At 40.7% G+C, this 20,383-nt stretch overlaps 1 protein-coding gene across 3 annotated transcripts in view; it reads right to left on the reverse strand.

Moving 5' to 3' along the window:
• Positions 1-316: 316 nt before the first annotated feature.
• The window catches only part of smc1b (structural maintenance of chromosomes 1B), a 67,245-nt gene continuing 47,178 nt past the window's right edge, over positions 317-20,383 (reverse strand). For 2 of the 3 annotated variants that reach the window (XM_057837939.1, XM_057837938.1), the window contains exons 17-25: positions 19,665-19,810; positions 19,418-19,571; positions 17,233-17,331; positions 17,011-17,164; positions 16,122-16,276; positions 15,893-16,044; positions 11,929-11,998; positions 2,408-2,518; positions 317-830 (exon numbers count right to left, since the gene is read on the reverse strand). In XM_057837939.1, the coding sequence (XP_057693922.1) occupies positions 678-830; positions 2,408-2,518; positions 11,929-11,998; positions 15,893-16,044; positions 16,122-16,276; positions 17,011-17,164; positions 17,233-17,331; positions 19,418-19,571; positions 19,665-19,810 (1,194 nt within the window). In that variant the 3' untranslated portion in view covers positions 317-677. The remainder of the gene's footprint in view (positions 831-2,407; positions 2,519-11,928; positions 11,999-15,892; positions 16,045-16,121; positions 16,277-17,010; positions 17,165-17,232; positions 17,332-19,417; positions 19,572-19,664; positions 19,811-20,383) is intronic. The other variant, XR_009063366.1, reaches the window with a different exon arrangement.

The following is a 20,383-nucleotide window of genomic DNA, read 5'->3' on the forward strand; positions in this document are numbered from 1 at the left end:
TTGGAGGCCCAGATTTACTGGCAAAGTATATGAATTTATTCCCAGCTCGTTCACACTGTGATACAAATGAGCACAAAGTACTACTGGTAGTAGTAAAGTAACATCATGAGACTTTTAAGACCTTTCAAAATTGTATTTAAGACCTTAATAAAATTTTAGGAGAATGTTAGACATTTTGAGGCCTTAAATTCAAATTATTGGATTTGTGCCTTTTTTTTTACTTCACTTTTTAACACCCTGCAGATATCCTGTATATATGTTATAACTCTGAACTCAAATTTTGTGCCCCTAGATGACTAGAACTGTATTTTATGGTAAAAAAAAAAAAAAAGTAGTGAAATAATCCTTTATTGGTTTTAATAGAACGAGAATACAACCTTATTACAGGCAGTGAACGACAACTACACAACGAATGCAAGATTTGGGAAGTTTTTTTTTTTTTTTTTTTTTATAACCATATGAGTTGGCTGCTACACCTACATAAATAGGCAATCTAATAAACAATAGGGAACAATCAAGTGGACTCATGTCATTTCAACTCTCTGAAGCTTGGAACAAAAAAAATGCACATCTCTGTGGACACATTATTTGGAGTACCAAATAACACTCTCAAATGTTTCTGTGACAGGTAGCCTACAATAAAACAAAACTGGCTACAAAATACAACTGTTCATGAACTATTTCTTAGTAAACAGTGAAACCAATGGCATGCTTCTTTGCAAGCTGTCTTCTCTGGCCTCGTCCCTCGCGGGCATTCCGACATCATCTCGACAGATAGGGAAGGGACGCAGGTCCAACGTCAGCAGATGACTGAACATCCATTTGTCAAACTGTGGAGAGAAAAAAATTCAAGTGCTTGGTTCTAAACAAGTCAATTGGTTAACACAGGGTTCGGCAAAGTATGCCTTCTTGGTCACGTACACCCACTCGATTCTTTACTGTATTCTTTAGTGTATCAAATACTTGTTCTCCCCACTGTAAATCCTTTAAAAAGGCAATTAACTCAGCTTCAAACATGTTGAACCGTTTCATGCATAAAATATGTCAAAATGGAAGTGTGCCCTTGGTCGAAATGTGTTTTTCCAGGTGTTTTTTTGGATTTGATTGCAATCGCGTTGGGAAGTTAAATCCCTCTACAGATGCTAGGATTTTCAAATTGTGCACGTAACACAGCGCACAAATATGCATTATGCCCACTCACTTTGGTTATCTTTTATGACCACCATTATCAAGAGCGCTGAGCCACCTAGTCAGCCAAGAGCAGCCTGGACAGGCGCCGCGTTTCCCCTTGGCTTAGTTTTCGCCGCCCACCCTGCTCCAGCTACAGTTCCGGATCCGGTCTGGGTGCACGACTGCAGGTCTTTCTTCAGTTAGCTATTGATGCCACGGTTGTGACCACTTTAGTTTTGTAGATGCAGAAAGTTTCCTTCAATACTTTGCTGAAAATTTCATCCGTGATTTCTATCAGAGATTTTCAACTAGGAAATGGACCAGAAACAAAACACTTGGAGGGGTGGGCTGAAGGCTCCGAAACTGGATGCCACAGCACATCATGTTTGGTAACGAGAATCAGGAATTTCTCCCTATGAGTGGAACACCCGATACCGTGACGCTAGGCCAAGAGAGGCCCTTTGCCAGCTTGTTTGTTACCAAATGTCCTCGTCTAGTCGACTTTAAACTCCACACCCACAATATCCTGTGCGTTGCCTCCCGACACTTGCAAGAGGACGATAAGTTCCATGCACTATGTGAGTGTGTTGGCATCATGTGAGTTAGTTTTCTTTAATTAGAATTTAGGATTTTATAACCAGAAAGTCTTATTATGGGAAAGCTTGCCTCCTGACTCAAATACTGCACACGCGCACACAACGCCGTTGGAGCGTAAAGTGAGTTAATATTTCATTTTTTTAAATTGCTAAGCTTAGTGTCATTTTCAAGAATATTGTAGTTGTGTGAGCGTGGTGTGTCAATCACCCCACGCACATTGCCCACAAGGTTCCATATTACGACACACCTCCTCGACTGACGACAGAGCAAAGAGTATCCACAATTCTGCAGAAGAGTCCAAAAAGGACCAACTAGATTGGCTTAGAAAATGACATTCTGGGCACTTGCAATGCAAATTGTAGTGCAAACCTGGTAAAATGGCATCCAATGGTATGAAAAATTATGTTAAAAAAATAATTCAAGTGTATCTTTAATATTTTATGCATTCTTGTGTTTTTATCCCCTGAAAATGTACTAAACTGGTAAGGAAATAGTTAAATCCAACCTTTCTCAATACTTGGTTATGTTTATCAGATTCAAATAAACTTTAAATAATAAAATGATTTAAAAGTGTTCAAAATCTAAATTGGTCCTTATGCACTGAAGTTTGTCAACTCATGGTTCAACACGATGTTCTTACGTCCATATAAACTCCGAAGAGGGTGTCGGCCTTGGCGAAAAACTCATCCTTCAGGGAGATGGCGACGATCTGCATTTTTTCTCTGGATTCCTCCCTGATGAAGCTGGTAACCTAAAAGAGCAAAAATGAACGATGATAGGTTAAGATGGCAATAGGTGGAATCCAGTTGACCACTTTTTTTGGGCAAGGAAAGAGTTAATAGCACAATCACTTGCATGTTTGACTTTATATACAGTACTGACTACTAATGTACAAGAGGAATTTCTTAAAGTGACACTTATCATGTGAGTAAGAACACAAGTACATGGATGTCACAATAAACATGTACACAAATAACATTTGTCTGAATAATGTTGCATTTGCTAGTTGTGTGTTGGTACTGGTCCTGCTGGTACAGAAATCAACACAATCTGGATTTCTTAGCGGGGCTGAAGTTCCAAAACATACCTATTGTACATAACCAGGACCCAGAGGTGGTTAGTAAAACGTTACATGTACTCCGTTACGTTTACTTGAGTAACCTTTTGAGAAAAATGTACTTCTAAGAGTAGTTTTACCAAGTTATACTTTTTACTTTTACTTGAGTAGATTTGTGAAAAACGCTGCTCTAACTCCGCTACTTTGGGCAACACAAGAGTCATTACATTTTTCCTCTTTGTTCTACATATTTTTTTGCCAGCGATGCCAAGAGTAGAGACATGCCTGGTGTATTACCGGCAGGGATGGGAATTGATACGATTTTTACGATTCCGATTCCATTATCGATATTGCTTAACGATTCGATTCTTTATCGATTCTCTTATCGATTCTAATTTCGAGGAAAAGAAGAACAAACATTTTGATTGGCATCAAGTTTGTTTAATCAGAAGTCACAACCTTACAAACTCACAACGAGGTCAAAAGAGGCCCAAAGTCTCAATGTTAACTGTGGCAATAAGTAGCATAAGCACAAGAATGTGTAACATTTTACTGAAACATTTTTCTAATAGAAATAAAAAATATTGGTATATTTTGGCATATAGGTCGTTGTTCTGCCTTTGGCAATGTCCCCAAACTTTTTCCTGTGAGGGCCAAATAACTTTTCCCTTCTCTGATGAGAGGCCGGGGTCAGTTTGTAACAGCAAAAGTGTGACGATTGCAAGAGTGCGTAAATGTAAAAAAATTATTGTTTTTCAGAAAGCCACAATCAAATAACCCTCTGTGGATTCTTAAAATAAAAATAATAATATAATAATAATAAATAATAATAGCACTATTAATTAAATAGATAATAACCAAATAACCCTCTCGGAGTTATTCACTGAAGAAGGCCAGGAAATAACACTACTGAGGGAGAAAAAAACAAAAAAAATTCAAAATGCTGTCTGGAATTGTTCAGGGGGCCGGACCAAATATGGAGCCGCGGGCCGTAGTGTGGGGACCCCTGCTTTTATTTACCAGTATATTGAAATGCATGCCTTTTAGTTTTTATGGTGCTTTCAAGTTCAAGTGGTGGCGCCCTTGCGCTTTCTCACGCGAAGAAGAGCACGCTTACACGCAAAGAAGAAGAAATGCCGCATCCAAGCAAGTGAGCGAGTTAGTGAGAAAGGGAAACACTGCCACAAGCCTACGTTCTTTGTTAATGTTTGTAAAATATCTACAGAGCCAACGCCTGTATGTATCATCTTCTGTGTTGTTGTTGTGTGTTTCCACTTGCGATCGGACACTTAAATCCAGTTGTGTAGTGGTTTAAACGATGTGCTAATGCTAGCGAACGCATCCTAACTGTTTGTTATTACGGTGTTAGCAGCTAATCATCGCTGATTTACGTTGATGCAAACCTGTTTGTTATTGGGGACGAAATTGATTTGTTTCATTTCTATTTTTAGTTTCAAGTGATGGTTGAATAAAGTCAGCAAATTATACCAACGTCTTCTGCATCGTCATTTGTGAGTTTAGCTAGCTGTATAGCCAGGACTGAGCCTTAGCGTCTCGGTGAGTACAGTGCAGTCTATTCCCTCCCGATGCAGTTATTTCCATCTCGCAATGACTGCAAGTCGCTTTGTTATAATTTTTCCTCGTGAAGTGAAGACACACTTTCGAGCGTTCGAACCTGCGTGCTGTCACTGTTATGTTTACGGCGGCAATGCTCGTGCTAAACTATCGTAACCTTTCATTTTCACCTTTTTTCCTGGTGAAGTGTAGCCAAACTTTGGAGCGAGTGGTTCTTGGTGCCATGCTAGTTTGATGCGTCTGGACAACAAGACACGTCACGACGCAATATGCGTCTTTAGGGATCGTTAAAGGGATCGTTAAGGCTTTTCATTGTGATGTCGAGGCCTCGAAACACTCGGAACCGGCTCCGAATTGGAATCGGATTTCGATTCCCATCCCTAATTACCGGGGTAGCTCTACCGATTTCACCAATGAGACGTCGCAACAATAATCACATGACTCCATTATAGCAATCAGACGCAAGCTTGACGTTCCATTTTTGTGCCAGCCAGTTCAATCATGTGCTGTCTTTAAAGCACCGTAAGAAATTAAGTATTTGATTTAGAGCGCTGCCCTCAACATATTTTGAAGCACGGATTTTAACCTCTCTCCCAATTTATATTTGGCACCGATTGACCACAGAAAACCAGGGATATGATCCTTTTAAAACAGTGTAGCGCAGGGGTTCCCAACCTATTCCACTAAGGCACACTGTGGGTGCAGGATTTCATTCTTACCAAACAAGATGACAACACTTTTTCCCCAATCTGGTGTTTTACAAGTGCAATCAGTTGATTGCAGTCAGGTGTGGCTTGTTTTAGCAGAAGCCTCATTGGTTCAACTGTCTCTGCTGGATCGGCTGGAACAAAAACCAGGACCCACAGTGTGCCTTGAGGACTGGGTTGAAAACCCCTGGTGTAGCGGACCGTGTGGGTGGATGTAGGCTTTGGGTGTAACGGTTCAGTTAGCCCACGGTTCGGTTTGAACCTCGGTTTTGGGATCACGGTTTCGGTTCGGTTTGCGTTTTTCTTTTTTTTCTTTTTTTTTTTTTAACTTCCTTTATTTTGCTTTTAAGAAAATGAAATAAACACTTGAAATGTAAACATTTTCGACTGTTAAAATGCCTCTTAACTCTTTGGCTAGTGTAGTGACTACTGAAATACACACACAGTAGTAAAAATTACTTGGCAAAGTAACTGGTGTTACCTTTCATGTTTTTTTTCCCATTTTTTCAAAAAACAAAAAAACAAACAAAACAAAAACATAGTAACCTTTGTTATGTTTGGAGGTCATTTAATGCTGTGAATCAACCGTTGATGTTGATAAAATTGCTCCCGTTTTTGCATTAGTTCCCTTCTGTCTACTTTCGACATGTGAACATTTTAAAACTGTTTCATCCTTTAAAGATAGGCTCAAGTCAAGATTTTGCCGATTTAGGAGTATTTTAGATAAAAAGTTACTTGGGTTCGCTAGGAAGGTTTACTACAAAAGAGCCTTTCTGAGAAGTTTACTGCTCTAAAATGGCGGCTTTTTACTAACGCTACCGAGTCTGTCATTTCGCATGTAGTTCTATATCCATGAGATATCTAGGCGGAGCGTGTAGGCTGTCGGTTACAGTCAGTAAATATTGGAGCCACTTAGCCTAGCATCGCGTTTGCTACATCGTCACAACAAACACTCTTCCCTCTCCGTGTCTCTGACTTTTCTCTAACGCACATTGTCTCGTTGTCGAAACGTTATAGTGGACCGTCACAGTTAGGTAGTAGCACTATGTAGCACGGGACGACCAACTATCAGTGGTTAGGGCGAAACTATGTGCTTTATCGAAATCATCTTCGATGGCTTTGCGTGCCATTTAATAAATGTCGGGGATTACGTTGTTGGAGAAATATGTCCGCGAGGGAAAATTTAACGTGGGTCAAGCGTTGCGAATAAATTAACGAAGCCCGCCGAGTGTTTTCACTGGTGTCATCTTCGGGGTTGTCCTGCTCTGAGAAAGTGATATCTGTGGGTGATGCCGGCTGAGGTGCCGATGTTATAAGTGTTGCCATTAGCATAGGGAACAAGCGCTGAGCAATGCTTGCAAATTGTTTTTCGTTTTTTTTTTTTCAATATTTTTTCTCCCTCCGCATTGTAGTCCACAGGGAAACCGAAATGTTGCCACACCTCAGATTTGAAAGAAGCGGGTGCTTCCTCAAAATTCGGTCTCTCCACTCCTACGCTCACCATAGCTTTTTGTTTTCTTTCTTGTTTCACTTTCACTTCGCTCGTAAGCAAAGAGGGCGTTACTCGGCTTCTATTACACAGGTGCTTGACAGCGATCGGACATTTACTTGCGGGGCGGGAATTTCTCCACAGCTGTGCTTCACGTCACACACAGTCACACAGAGCTCGACCAATTCATTCCACAAGCGTTCGGAATAAATTGCAAAACCGAAAAGGCGCGGTTCCTAAAGGCGTATTGAACCGTACAAGGCGAACCGTACGGTTCGGCTTTGAACCGCAAACCGTTGCACTGCTAATGTAGGCACACTCTTCGTGGTACACAAAAACTCTTAAGAGTTGTGCTCCTTTGGGCGAAGCAGTCCCGACTCTATTAAACCGCCAACAACTCAATAACAACTACTCTCACTGTCTTTTTCTTTCGTCTTCCGCGCTTGCGCATGTCATCAACATGCGACACATTTGAATGTTACAGGTGTCCCCCCATACAAAAAGAAATTTCCTCATTTCCATACACATTTTTTTTTCACAAATACAATAAAACTTACACATAACCTATAACAATTCACACAAGAAAGAACACGTGAAAACACTTATAAAATTTTCTTTAAGCAGATTTTTTTACCTAGGTCTAGTCTTACCAAGGCCGCACAACACAGTCTTAACAAACACAAGACCCAGCAAACCCACAATTTAGCCCCACAAATAATCCCTCGACCGGACAGGGGGTTTTAATTAGGAGTGGGAACCTCTTGGTACCTCACGATACGATATGCGATGCAAAGCTCACGATAACGATGATCTGACGATATAGAGATAGAACGATTATCGATACATTGGTCAGGAAATCATTCTAGGATATTCTACAAAAAACTAATAAACAGAAAAACAAGCTTATGCTGTGAAATGGAATGAGTTTATCACTAGTAGACGTCCAATCCATTTGAACTGGGAGAGTGGCAGCGAATCGCTGCCATCCCTCCCACTTCAAACGGATTGAACGTCTATGGCCATCAGTGGCAGCCAATGCCAGGCAATGAGTAATTTTGGGCTGTTTAAGGTCATTTACCTGTTGATTTTCAGTTATTTCCTGTTGATTTTGGGGTATTTTATGGGTCACTTGTTGTTTATTTTGCGTTACAGAACTAGGAAGTGACCTGGGAATCACCCAAATGAATAGGCAGTGACTCAAACTCAACAGGAAATGACCTGTTAAATGCCCTAAAATGAACAACAAGTGACCTGTAAATGCCCCGAAAATCGGACCGAATGACTATGAATGCTCTGGTTTTGAATGAACGAACGTTTCCAGTCTAAATGGATTGGGAGTCGAGCACCGTCAATGGCAGGTTTTTTTTTTTTTTCTTTCAAATGACACCTTTTTAAAACGAGACCTCGATTCTTGACAGGAGCATATCGATAACCTTTTGGGATACAAAGTATCACGATATATTACCATTTCGATATTTTGTCACACCCCAAGTTTTAATAGCCTATTGGTCCGCTATTGACTCGGCCCCGTGTCTGCCAAGGATGGAGATACATCAGAAGCCAAACACGGTTTTAAAACGCTGTGAGTCCCTACCAGAGAGACGCGCACCAGCAGGACTTCCTGATGCAGCAGTACCCCCTGGTGGCACTTCAGATGGAGAAGGGGGAGAGACACACTGCCTCCGAAATTCCCGCGGGGATGACCACCGGCAGGCTGTAACGCCGCAACCGGTCATAATGACTTGTTTGCTAGGAATTGTCCACCACGAATGGACTGCCAATCACATAAGTGACCCCAACCTCATCATCCTTATCCATACATCGCTTTACCACAAAAGGTCCCTTCCAATGAGGAGCCAGCTTACGACGGAACTCTGGAGGGTCATTTACCAAACGAGACGCCCAACCTCATAAGGTTCATGTCTCAATTTAGCGTCGTACAAGGCTTTTTGCTTTTCACTCGCAACAATACTGTTATTTTTAGCTTGGCAAAAAGTAGTCTCTAAATGCTGATCAGCTCGTGAGGTTGGCATAGGGGCAGGATGTTTGGGACCTGGCGACTTTCTCCGCTGACAAGCATAACACTGTTCACACCAGGCTTTGATATAAATCAGAGACTGATCCCCAGAAGTCAGGGAGGTTGAATTTGATGGACAAAAACCGGGATTCGAACAGGGATCCTAAACAGGGGCAGCGGCAGGAGCAATTATGGGACAGTGTGTAAATCAGAGACTGATCCCCAAATGTCGGGGAGTTTGAATTTGATGGACAAAGACCGGGTCTCGAACAAGGATCTGAAACAGGGGCAGCGGCAGGAGACACCACACTGCACACCAGCCTAGGGATTTTTCTCAATCTCTGTCTGAGCACCTGTACCAACAAGAATATGGTACACAAATTGGGTGTTTTCCCCTAATCAATTCTGAATTGGGGATGGGTCTGCGTGAAATACATTCAGCATTCGTATGTTGAGCGCCCACTTTGGGCACGACTACATTAGATCGAGAATCAATTAGCACAATCACATCAACTTTTTCGACCAGTCCTTTGATATAAGCTATAGGCTCAGACTCATCCACCAAACGATGGCGCGTATCAGCAGTCATTTCACTTTGACCCTGTGACGATAACACTGGCATCTGTGTCTCGATACCAGCTACTGGAAGTTTCCATGTCCATGCCGGGCAGGTGAACGTCGAGAGGGCAACAAAAACCTGACACCACGTCTTGCTCGCTGCTCCTCCGTCGAGTGTGAAAGGCTCCCGCACATGTGTTGGTATCCTGGAGAACCTGAATCAGCGTCATGGGTCCCCTGGGTATGTGGGAAGCAACGCTCATCTAATCCTCGATGAAATTTGCGTTCTGGAGACCATCCTTCACTGTCGTCCTCTGCACGGAAGCCCTTGGAAGTGGATCTGCAGCCAACTCCACTACAATCACAGCGACAGGCAAGATGTAGTTCTCGACGCGCCCCAGGGCTCCGTTGACGGTCCTCCGGGAAAGGGGAATGCCGACCACTACACTTCATCTCACGGGTACGCGTTCTTAGCTCCCTCACCTCCAATTGCAAGTCATCCATCCTTGAATTGAGCTGCCCCAGCACATGAACCCGTTTCTCCGTCGAGTCCACATTGCAGTCCTCAACCCTATGTGAAGATGAACCGAGGGCCGCCGCAACAGATGGTTGTAAGATAGAGTGCGTAAATAGACTTCAGAGCCAGCCTGGCTCATTCACAACAGCCCACAATTATCAAGGCCTCCTAATTGTCAGTGGCCCCTTGCTCGTGGCACCTGGCCTGCAGGGCAGGATCGAGACCAGCAAGAAAGCGCCTGAAAATCTCACCATTTATGGCAATTATGTCATAGTCCGGGAATGCTTCGGCCACAACCCTTGAAATATCAGCCGTGTAGACGTCCAAGCTCTTATTAGACTGACGAGGTCGCGCAGCGCCGCATGTTTGAAATTACAACAGGAATTTTTGTTGGCCGCAAGCCTCCTTCAATTTCCCCTTCACTCACTCATTGTCATATTGAATGTCCGGTCCCAAACTGTCCCACAGCAGAAAAGCCGCGCCATCCAACCTTGTGGGAAGGAGACTCACCAGAGCAGCGAGCAGCAGCGTGACTCCCGGTCCTCGCGCGTGCGCGCACAGCGGCCTCAAACTGCTTCAGCCAAATAGCAAAAGGCTTGGCGACGTCCCCGCGAAAAGGCGCTGGGAGTTCGACTCTCATGCTACTCAAGGAATCTGTCCACGAAGCATAATAATCCTCGTCGATGTCGCAATCCACGCTGCCACGTTTGACTGCTCCGAAGATTCCACCCAAAATTGGAGAACAGCTAGCCAGTTAGCAGCAGACTAGAAAGTCCAGTAATTGTCCGAAGAGGCAAAAAGTTCCCACAAACAGGAAACACACTAAAAACACTGCTGCCACCAATGTAGCGGACCGCCTGGGTGGATGTAGGCACACTCTTCGTGGTACACAAAAACTCGTCCCGACTCTTTATTGAACCGCCAACACCTCAATAACAACTACTCTTAACTCTCTTCTTTCCCTCATCTCCCGCGCTTGCGCACGTCATCAACGTGAGACACATTTGAATGTTACAATAGTAATTATGAAGGAATTCTTCACAATACAAACTCTGAACTATTTTCTCCACCAGAGGGCAGTCATGCTCTTTGGACGAATAATGCTTAGTTTATGTCATATTTTTTCCTCTCGTCGGAATTCAATGTTTTTTTTGTTTTTTATTTCTTTGGCTTAATTTGGATATGTAATGCAGTGGTCCCTAACCTTTTTTTAATGTGGGCCTTTTTTTCCTCAGACCGGCAATGTGTGGAAGAAAATGACAGTAAATATAAAATAGCACGTCAAGGCTAAAAACGAATATTAAGTGAAGGGAAACTGTCACTCACCATGCACAGAATCAACCTTTCTTATTTAACAGCTGCCTCTCCTAAAACTTGTCGGCAAATATCCGTGGTCGCAAGCACAATGAGTTCTTCTCCAAATCCAATCGTGAAAGGTTTCGTAGCTTTACCAATACGGTTCGCCATGAGGTATGATGCTCTCAGTGCATTCGCTTTTGTTGCCTCGTTTGCTAGCTTTTAGCCACATGCTATGCAGAATGGACGTGGTTGTTGGCTTCTCTTCTGGCTCAGCAGGTGGCCTTTTCCCCGTAAAAAAGCTGTCCGAAGACGTCGACACCTGCAGCACGCAGTCAACAGCAGCTAAAGTTACTGTTTACATTGACTGGTGCTGGCCTGCTATAAGTGTGCAAACTCCCAAGTAATTGCGGCCAACCACTAGATGGCAACTTATACAAATCTCTACTCGGATTAGTCTATAGAGTAGACAGGAATAGTGATGTGTCAAGAGCCACAGGCCAGATTGCAGTCGTTAATAAATTATTTATTTCTCTGCGGCCCAGTAGCAAATGCGCCACAGACCGGTACCGGTCAGCGGCCCGGAGGTAGGGGACCACTGGTGTAATGGGTTATTGTACACTATCATGATAACAATAGTCCATATAGATAACCTTGTGCTCAGAAAAAAATATACCACTTTAAAAAAATTAAAAAAATAAAATAAAATATAAGAAGTTACTCACCATGTTACTCTTTAGTTAAGTATTCTTTTCACCAAATACTTTTTTACTTTTATGTACTTGAGTACCTTTTTTGGACGACTACTTTTACCTGAGTAATATTATTTTACAGTAACGCTCCTCTTACTTGAGAAAAACTTTTGGCTACTCTACCCACCTCTGGCAGGAACAAAATTTATGTTCAGCACAATTATTTTACCTGCTCTCTTATTAAGAATCTTACCTTTTCAATGTTTGAGTTGTCTAGGGCGGCGTCCACCTCATCCAAAATCAAGAAAGGAGCAGGACGGAAACTGAAAAGTGAGGAGTAATTTACTTAATTTCTTGAAGCTTTATCTAATTACAGTCTGTTATACATTGCTCATCCCTGTTTTGATAACCTTGTAAGCAGTGTTGGGAATAACGCCAACACTTTATAAATAACACCGTTATATAACGGCGTTATTTTTTCAGTAACGGGGTAATCTAATTATTTTTTCCGCCGTTACCGTTACTGACTGTCAAAAGCGGTGCGTTACTTTTAATAAATTGAAGAAACTACCAGCCGTAGTGAGTCTAATCTGCTCTGTTTATTTGTCATCCAAGACTTTGGGTGCGTTCAATTTCATGGCAATGAAAATAGTAAACACACATAGCCTACCTTTGCAAGAACAATGGAGTTGCCGTTTGATACGGTCATAATGTGCAGGTCCTGCACCCATCCGCAGCAAAACTGTTCGTAGCTTTGTAGCGGTTTGTAATTTCGGAATCGCTGATGAGTTTAGTAACATACACCCAACAATAAATACAGCAGAATGTCCATTTCGCGTGATTGTTGAAGCCCGTCGACATCTTTACTCCATTTATCTTCGGCTTGCTCGTAAGGGTCAACATTGTTCACATCCTTAAGTTTGATCACATATCTGTTCTTCGCCTTAGTAACGAGTTTGTCTCTTTATCGAACTGGCAAGTTAAAGTTTAATGTCCCGCGAGCCAGACCTGTTTCCAATATGGCTGCGTTGTTGTCAAATCTCACGTGTTCCCCCATTCTGTGACGTAAGCGCTCGAGCCTAATAGTGCACACGTACTTCAGAGCCGATTGTTTATATGTGAATTGTCTCGCCCTATGTTTGTATACGTGTATTTGTTGTTAATAAAGTTTTTTTTGTTTTGTTTTTTGTTTTTTTTTAAACAAACCGGAACAGCTGTGTGGCAAACACACACATGCAAAACAGATGCATAGGGATATGATGGCAGAGCATTCAGAGGAAAATTTGTTCTTTACGAGGTGGAGAAATAAACACTATGTCAAGTTGGTCGAAATTAAAGGAAAGAACGTGCATGTAAAGTGTAATTTGTGTCCCAGGGCAAAGCTTTTGTCGACATCTGTGCTAAGCAATTCAAATCTGTTTATTTTGGCTGCACTTCAAGTGTAGGATAAATCTGTTGCTGGTATGGTGCAATAAATATTACAAGGTTCTATAACCAGTGTTGGGCACGTTACTTTAAAAAAGTTATTACATTTCTCACTACTTCTTCCAAAAAGTAACTGAGTTAGTAACTGAATTACTCTATAGTAAAAGTAACTAGTTACCAGGGAAAGTAACCATTTCCGTTACTTTAAAAGAACGTGTTGTATGTCAAAGAATTTGAAATTTTCTGAGCAGTATTCGAATCAGTGGAATAGAGAAGAACAGACAGGTAGTTAACTTGTTAGGTGCTTCAGCAGATTTGAATTGCTTACCACAAATGTTGACAAAAGCTTTGCCCTGGGACATAAATTACACATTACATGCAGGTTCTTTCCTTTAATTTCGACAAACTTGAAATAGTGTCTATATCTCCACTTCTTAAAGGACAGTTTTTCATCTGAATGCTCGCACATCCCGACCCTGTGCATCTGTTTTGCGTGTGTGTTTGCCGCACGCGCTGTTCCGGGTTGCTTGTGAAATCACCGGCTCTGATTGGCTTACGAAGACACATGACTCTAACCCTCAGCCAATCACAATCACTTCCATCGCATCTCTCGAGGGGCTGCATTCAGGTAGGCTCGTTTACTGACAATTCACGTCACCTTCAAAGCGTCTGCCGTCCTCAAGATGGAAGCAGAATTATTGCTGGCTGACAGTGGGAGATGGGAACAAGGCTAGCATCAGGTGTAGCAAACACAGAAACGTTACCAAACTTTGGAAAGCATTGTCTAAATGAATGAGCAGGGGTAAACAGCTTGTAGTCAGAAGTAAGTACGCTGTTCTCGAACCTGAACGCACCCCAAGTCTTGGATGACAAATCAACAGAGCAGAGTCTCGACTCGACACGGCTGGTAGTTTCTTCTATTTATTCAGAGTAAGTAACGCACCGCTTTTGAACGTCAGTAACGGTAACGGCGTTGTAACGGCGGGAAAAGTAATTAGTTAGATTACCCCGTTACTGAAAAAATAACGCCGTTACGTAACAGCGTTATTTATAACGGCGTTACTCCCAACACTGTCTATAACACAACTAACTGTCTGTTCTTCTCTTTTCAACTGACTCGAATACTGCTCAGAAAATTTCAAATTCTTTGACATACAACAACTTCTTTTTAAAGTAACGGAAATAGTTACTTTCCCTGGTAACTAGTTACTTTTACTATAGAGTAATTCAGTTACTATCTGAGTTGCTTTTTGGAAGAAGTAGTGAGTAACTATAGCTAATTAATTTTTTAAAGTAACGTGCCCAACACTGTTTGTAATAAGAGTGTGACAATATCTCGATACAGCGATATATCGCGATATTTTGCAACCCGATCGGTTATCGATATGCTCCCGCCAAGTATCGATACTTTTATTTGACATATTGGCAATACAATGCAGTATGGATGCTGTAAACTGCTCAATGTTTGTTGAGCAATTCCAGTGGCGGTGAAGGTAAAGTGCGCACAAGTCGCCTAGAGAAGAAGAGCGGCCCCAAGTGGGTTGAAAAAATTAAAAAAGCTTCGTGAGAACGGTGGAGGAAAAGTGAGAAAAATATTGCTGAAAATAACACATGTGGACACACTTTGGAATTTACACCAATAATAAAGGAAGTAAGGTGAACAAGGACTTTGCTGTATGCAAGAAATGTCTAATAAAATAAGGTTCACTGGCAGCTGGTGACTAATTAGACACCGGATTTCTATGGAGCATCACTTGAGGTAAGAAAGTTTTGCAATGTACTAGTAATTGATTTTTTAATTTACATGAATTATTTTGATGACATTTGGTGTTGAATGATAAAAAAATGAACCAGGACCCTAAACTGGATGAAAATGAATAGCGAATAAGCCTACATGAATTTACTGATTTATTTGATATTACTTGAGAACCACTTTCCATCTAGTTTACTACACAAACTGTTATCACTGCCATTTTGATACAATAAGCTATAAAAACGGTTTGAATAGCTTCCAAGATATATAAGGTGACGTGCATGATAATTAATGTAGCCTACATATTAAAGATAGGTAATTATTGAATTTTTAATTTCTATACATTCAATTAATTTTTTTTCAATTCATTCAATACTTCAAACACACACAAAAATCAGGATTTCATTTTTTAAAATTTATTTCGTTGTTTTTAAGGTGAGGAAGAATGTAACTGACTGAGTCTGACATCTCAAATGCTGAAGCAGATAGTGGAAGTGCTCAAACCAATGCTTTTGACAACAAAGATCATATACAAAGAAAAGACCCACCAATTTTATAATTGCCCCACTCCAAGCTCAACTGCTGACTGACACCTACAGCACTGTTAAAAATTTTCAAAAGATTTAAAACTTAAGAAATTAAGGGTGCCATTCATCATGATTTCTCCAAGAAATATCAGTGGTTGTGGTTTGTTTCCTCTATATGTACAGGTACACAATTATCAGTAGATTTATATTTTACAGCAATGTTGCACTGAAAAGGTGTCACCTTTTAATAAATGACTTAAACAGTATTTTTTCTATTTTGAAATATATATATTTTTTTCCGTTTCAACAGTTGTATCATAGAAAATCATGTATCAAATTTCTGACCAATGTATCGATATTTGCTGTATCGTGATATCGTGAGATAATCGTTATCGTGAGCCTTGTATCGCGAATCGTATCGTATCGTGAGGTGCCATGAGGTTCCCACTCCTAGTTTGTAAGCACTCTATCTCACTTTAACAGCACATTTCAATTTATATCATCGATGCTACCTGTAAATGGCGAACAGCAAAGCCAGTGACGCAATCGCCTTCTCCCCGCCTGATAGATTCTCTATTGGCATGTAGCGCTTCCCGGGAGCCACACAGCTGTAGTTGATGCCACCAAGATATGGCTCCTCTGGATTATCAGCAGAAAGAATAGCCTGACGAAGATTTCATATCTTCATGAGATATGATCATTTCACAGTCTCCACTTAGGGATGGGAAGCGGTCTTTTCACCTGGGCACTTTTGTTCCGGCATATTCTCTTGTAGATGCTGTCAATGACACCAGACACATGATCGAAGCACTTGCTGAAGAGCTGTGAGCGTTTAGATTTCACTTTGCCAAACTCATACTCGCACTCCCTGGCAGAGATGGTCGCAGCTCTGAAGGCTGTGACAGGGACAGCAAATTCTTCATTAGTGATGATGATTCTCGATGTTCACAACACCCAGTTTTTTTTGTAGAACATATTGACGAACGTAACAGAGGGCTGGTTGTGAGTAATCACGTTTCAGTGCAGTTGATGGTGATAGAAAATCAATTTTAAATCTAAATTAATCGCACCATAATACTTCTGAGGAATTTTGTCTATACCAAGTAAATGGCAAACTAGTATATGGTAAACAAAAAAGTTATTCAACGAGAAATGCAGCATTGCTGCATTTAGTGATCAGATTGCTTATCTTTCTTATATTGATAACATGGCTGATCACCCCCTAAAACCTTAAATCAGAAAGCCTAGTTTATAGTGGTCAACACAGGTGAAAGTGGTGACTAAAAATGCCTCATAGTTCTGAGCTGGGGGGTTAATTTCATGCCTTCAGGTATGAAGATGGCATGTTCTCCCCAGGTTGGTGTGGGTTTTGTGCAACTAATCTAGGATCCTCCTGAATTAAAAAATACAAAAGGTTAATATAGGGACCTTAAATGCTCCATACTTTTTAACATGAGGATGAATTGCCATGTTTACACAATAACGCACCCTGGGATTGGATGGCAAAGAGTCCAGCAGTCTCCCACCAATTGCCCTAATTTAAAAGGCTTTTTACCGAAAAAGGTATTTGAGAAAAAAAAATGACAATGAATCCCTATCCACCATTCCAGATGCAAAGTCCCCAAAGTACCATCGGTCACATCTTGTAGCTTGTCCTTCACCTCCCTCAGCTTTTCTATAGCTTTAAAGTTGGGCTTAGCTGTGCTTTTCAACTGCTCCTCTAGAGCATGAAGTGACTCCTTCAGTGTCTTCAGATAGTTGTCCACCTCCTCCTCAGGCATTTCCTGCAAAAGATTTACACGCACACAGTTTCATACATTGCAAATCTAAATGCTAATCATCACTGTCTCACCTTGCTTTCGGCCTCCAAGCAAGAATAGTCAATAACAAGCTGGGACTCCCTCTCAAACACGTCCATAGTGGCTGAAGAACGTTCAGAGCCTTCTTCCAGCTGGATAAATCCAAACATACTCACTTAATTTACAGGTCTGTAAATCCATATGTACACATAATACAGGGCTTATACACATTTTCATGACTTTTACAAAACCTTTCACCTTTTAAGACTGAAAAACATTATAGTCCGAATATTGATTATTATTGAGGTGAATAAAGCAAAAATCTAACGTTGTAATGCACAAATGCATGAGTGCACAATTTACTTGACGTGACTCGAATAATCTTATCCAAGCATGTAATAATAGACAACTCAAATTTATATATTCAACGCTTCCACATAAATTAAACCATTTTTTAAATATATATTACTCATTGATGGCACATTGCCATTGACCAAAAAAAAAAAACTCATGAAAACCAGTTAAGAACCAGTTAAATCTTAATTTCAGTAACTACACATTGAATTTCTATGACAATGCATTCATTGACTTAGATAGGAATTGTATCCCTCTCACCATGCCCTGCCACCCAGCTTTGTAGCCAGGCTTTTACAGAACGCTAATGAATAGCTGGGGAAAACCTTATTGACGAGCTAACTAATCTACCATCAAGTCAATGTACTAGTAAACCTAGAAAAAACATATATCCATTTACTCTACATAACAAATACACATCAATGGACTCAGTTTTCTTTGACATCTTTGTGTTCCTTACCAATATGTAAAAACTAAAGTTCAGTGTTTTAAACTTATGGTACATTTGACTTACGAGTTTAAACAATACTTGGACAGTTTTTGTTTCCATTTCAAGTTGTGTCACATACCATTCACACAAGATTAGCACTATTTACACTGAAGTGTAATTGTGTTAAACAAAGTAGGCTTAAATAAATGCTGTTAATCCCAAAAAGAAAGTACACACATATTTTTTCAGACTTTTTAGGAAAGGGTTAGTTATCGACTGCATTCAATTTGTCCGTTTTGGGGATGGAGTAGTTGGCTGAGGCGACTCATACGGCCTGTCATCAGCTTCTCTAAGCAGTTGTGAAAAGGATTTTTCCATCTCTCTCCAAATAAATGATGAATCAAAAATTGTGATACGAATATCCCCCCCCACCCCCTATTGCTTTGAGATGCCACTTTCCTTCAGGTAAACTAGGAGTAATCAGCTATCGACTGCTATAGCTGTTTGGAAAGCCCCTCCCAACGTCATTTGATTGACAGATCATTCCTTACGGTAAAAGCAAAGAGCAAAGACAATGACAAGCAAAATAGAAAAGGCGAAAGCAAAGAATAAATTTGCCATCGTTTTTTCATGTTTTTCACTGAAAAAAAGTCAATGACAAAAATTGTCATTGTTTTTTCTGATTATAATTTTCAATGACAAAATGTAAAAGTCAATGACAAAGTATACTTTTATATTTTCTTTTGTCTCTCTCTACATGTTTTAAAAAAAATTTTTTTTTAATGTTGGCACTCATGTGAGTCCATAAACAAACAGCTTGATGCAACTTTCGTTCCAGTGAGAACACAAGGCTCAGGAAGGCCATGCATGCATGGAGGAGAGCTAGGAGAGGAAACAAGCAGCCCATCGATGGGTATTACCTTCTGCCTTAAAATTAGCAACCAGAGTAACTACCGGTACATTAGAGCAATTCCTGGGCTTAAAATAACGTAAGTCTGCTAGAAGCATAGAAGCAAAAAAAAAAAAAAAAAAAAAAAGTAAACACCAAGCAAGGAGACTTGAGACTTCTCCAAACAGTTGTGTTAAAATTTGCATTACCCCATCTTGGTGCGCTGGCTATAAGAAGCAGTCAAAGGCGAAGCACACTCCGTTTCTCCTCCCCCGTGCCCTCAGAAAACGTCACCTATGTGCCCAATTTTTAATGACTCAACATTTAAAGATTTTTAAGGTCTAATTTTGAAAAAATTCATTTAATGACTTTTAATGCTTTTTAATGACCCAAGAAAACCCTGAAATAATGGTGGTCCATTCACTTGTTTTACAATTTGTCACTTTCGTGCATACATTAACATCAGTTTTGTCATTTGCACACATGATCGTGCATACATTGAAATCAGTTTTGTCATTTGCACGCATGATGTAAACGGCATCTTATTGTTGAGAGGTCTTTTTACCTGCACTTGGCTGATTTCATTCAGGTCACCTGACAGCAAAATGATTGGTTGGTCATCCAACTTGCAGGCCAGAAGTAAGTTGTGGCGACTTAAACGTTTCTGCTCCAAGGTGCTCTCGGCACTTGCCACCTTCCGTTGCAGTTTCATCAACTCTCTGTAGGAAAATGTCAAATTTCATACACTTTCTCTTAATAAACCAGAACAGGAGAAAGTGTTGGATTTGTTCTTAATTAGTCATTTCTTTAACCGGTTCATCTCTTGGAGGTGTGCAATTTTCTCATTCAAATCACTTTTGGCATATGCGACTCGATTCTTCTTCTCTAGCAACTGGTTCTTCATTTCCTCCAGTTTGTTGTCATTTCTTTCAGCGGCCACCAATAGCTTCTCCTCCTCCTGAAAGGTGAGACTGATTATGAGACTAAAAACATCACCAAAGATAATAGAAAAACAAATAAATTATGTTGACCGAAACCCTGATTAGAATTCTTATGTACATTAGTGGTCTCCAAACTATTCCACATATGCCAGTGGTTGCAGGATTCAATTCCAACAAAATAAGACAACAACTTTTCACCAATCTGGTATCTTACAAGCGTAGTCAGTTGATTGCACGCAATCAGGTGCTGATGGTTTTAGCAGAAACATCATTGGTTAAATTGTTTGTGCTCAATCAGTTGGAACAAAAATCAGGACATACAGTGGCCTCTGAGGACTGGTTTAGAGACCCGTGATGTAAAGTGTTTCACCTCCAATTCCAGTTTGAGTGATGCTGCATGTCCAAGCAGACTTAAGGACATTTTTTATTGAGGGCAATGTTGAAAAATTAGTTTGTGATCATATTTTGGTCATCATATTTTTTGATATATTTGTTGGGGATGTCACAATATTGCCAAATTAAAGTGCCTCAATATCATCGTCTTGTTTAAATATCGCACTGGTCTCGTCTCTGTAGAAAGTAATGACCCT

Source organism: Corythoichthys intestinalis, chromosome 5, assembly GCF_030265065.1.
Source record: "Corythoichthys intestinalis isolate RoL2023-P3 chromosome 5, ASM3026506v1, whole genome shotgun sequence".
In the NCBI taxonomy this organism is placed as follows: Eukaryota; Metazoa; Chordata; class Actinopteri; order Syngnathiformes; family Syngnathidae; genus Corythoichthys; species Corythoichthys intestinalis.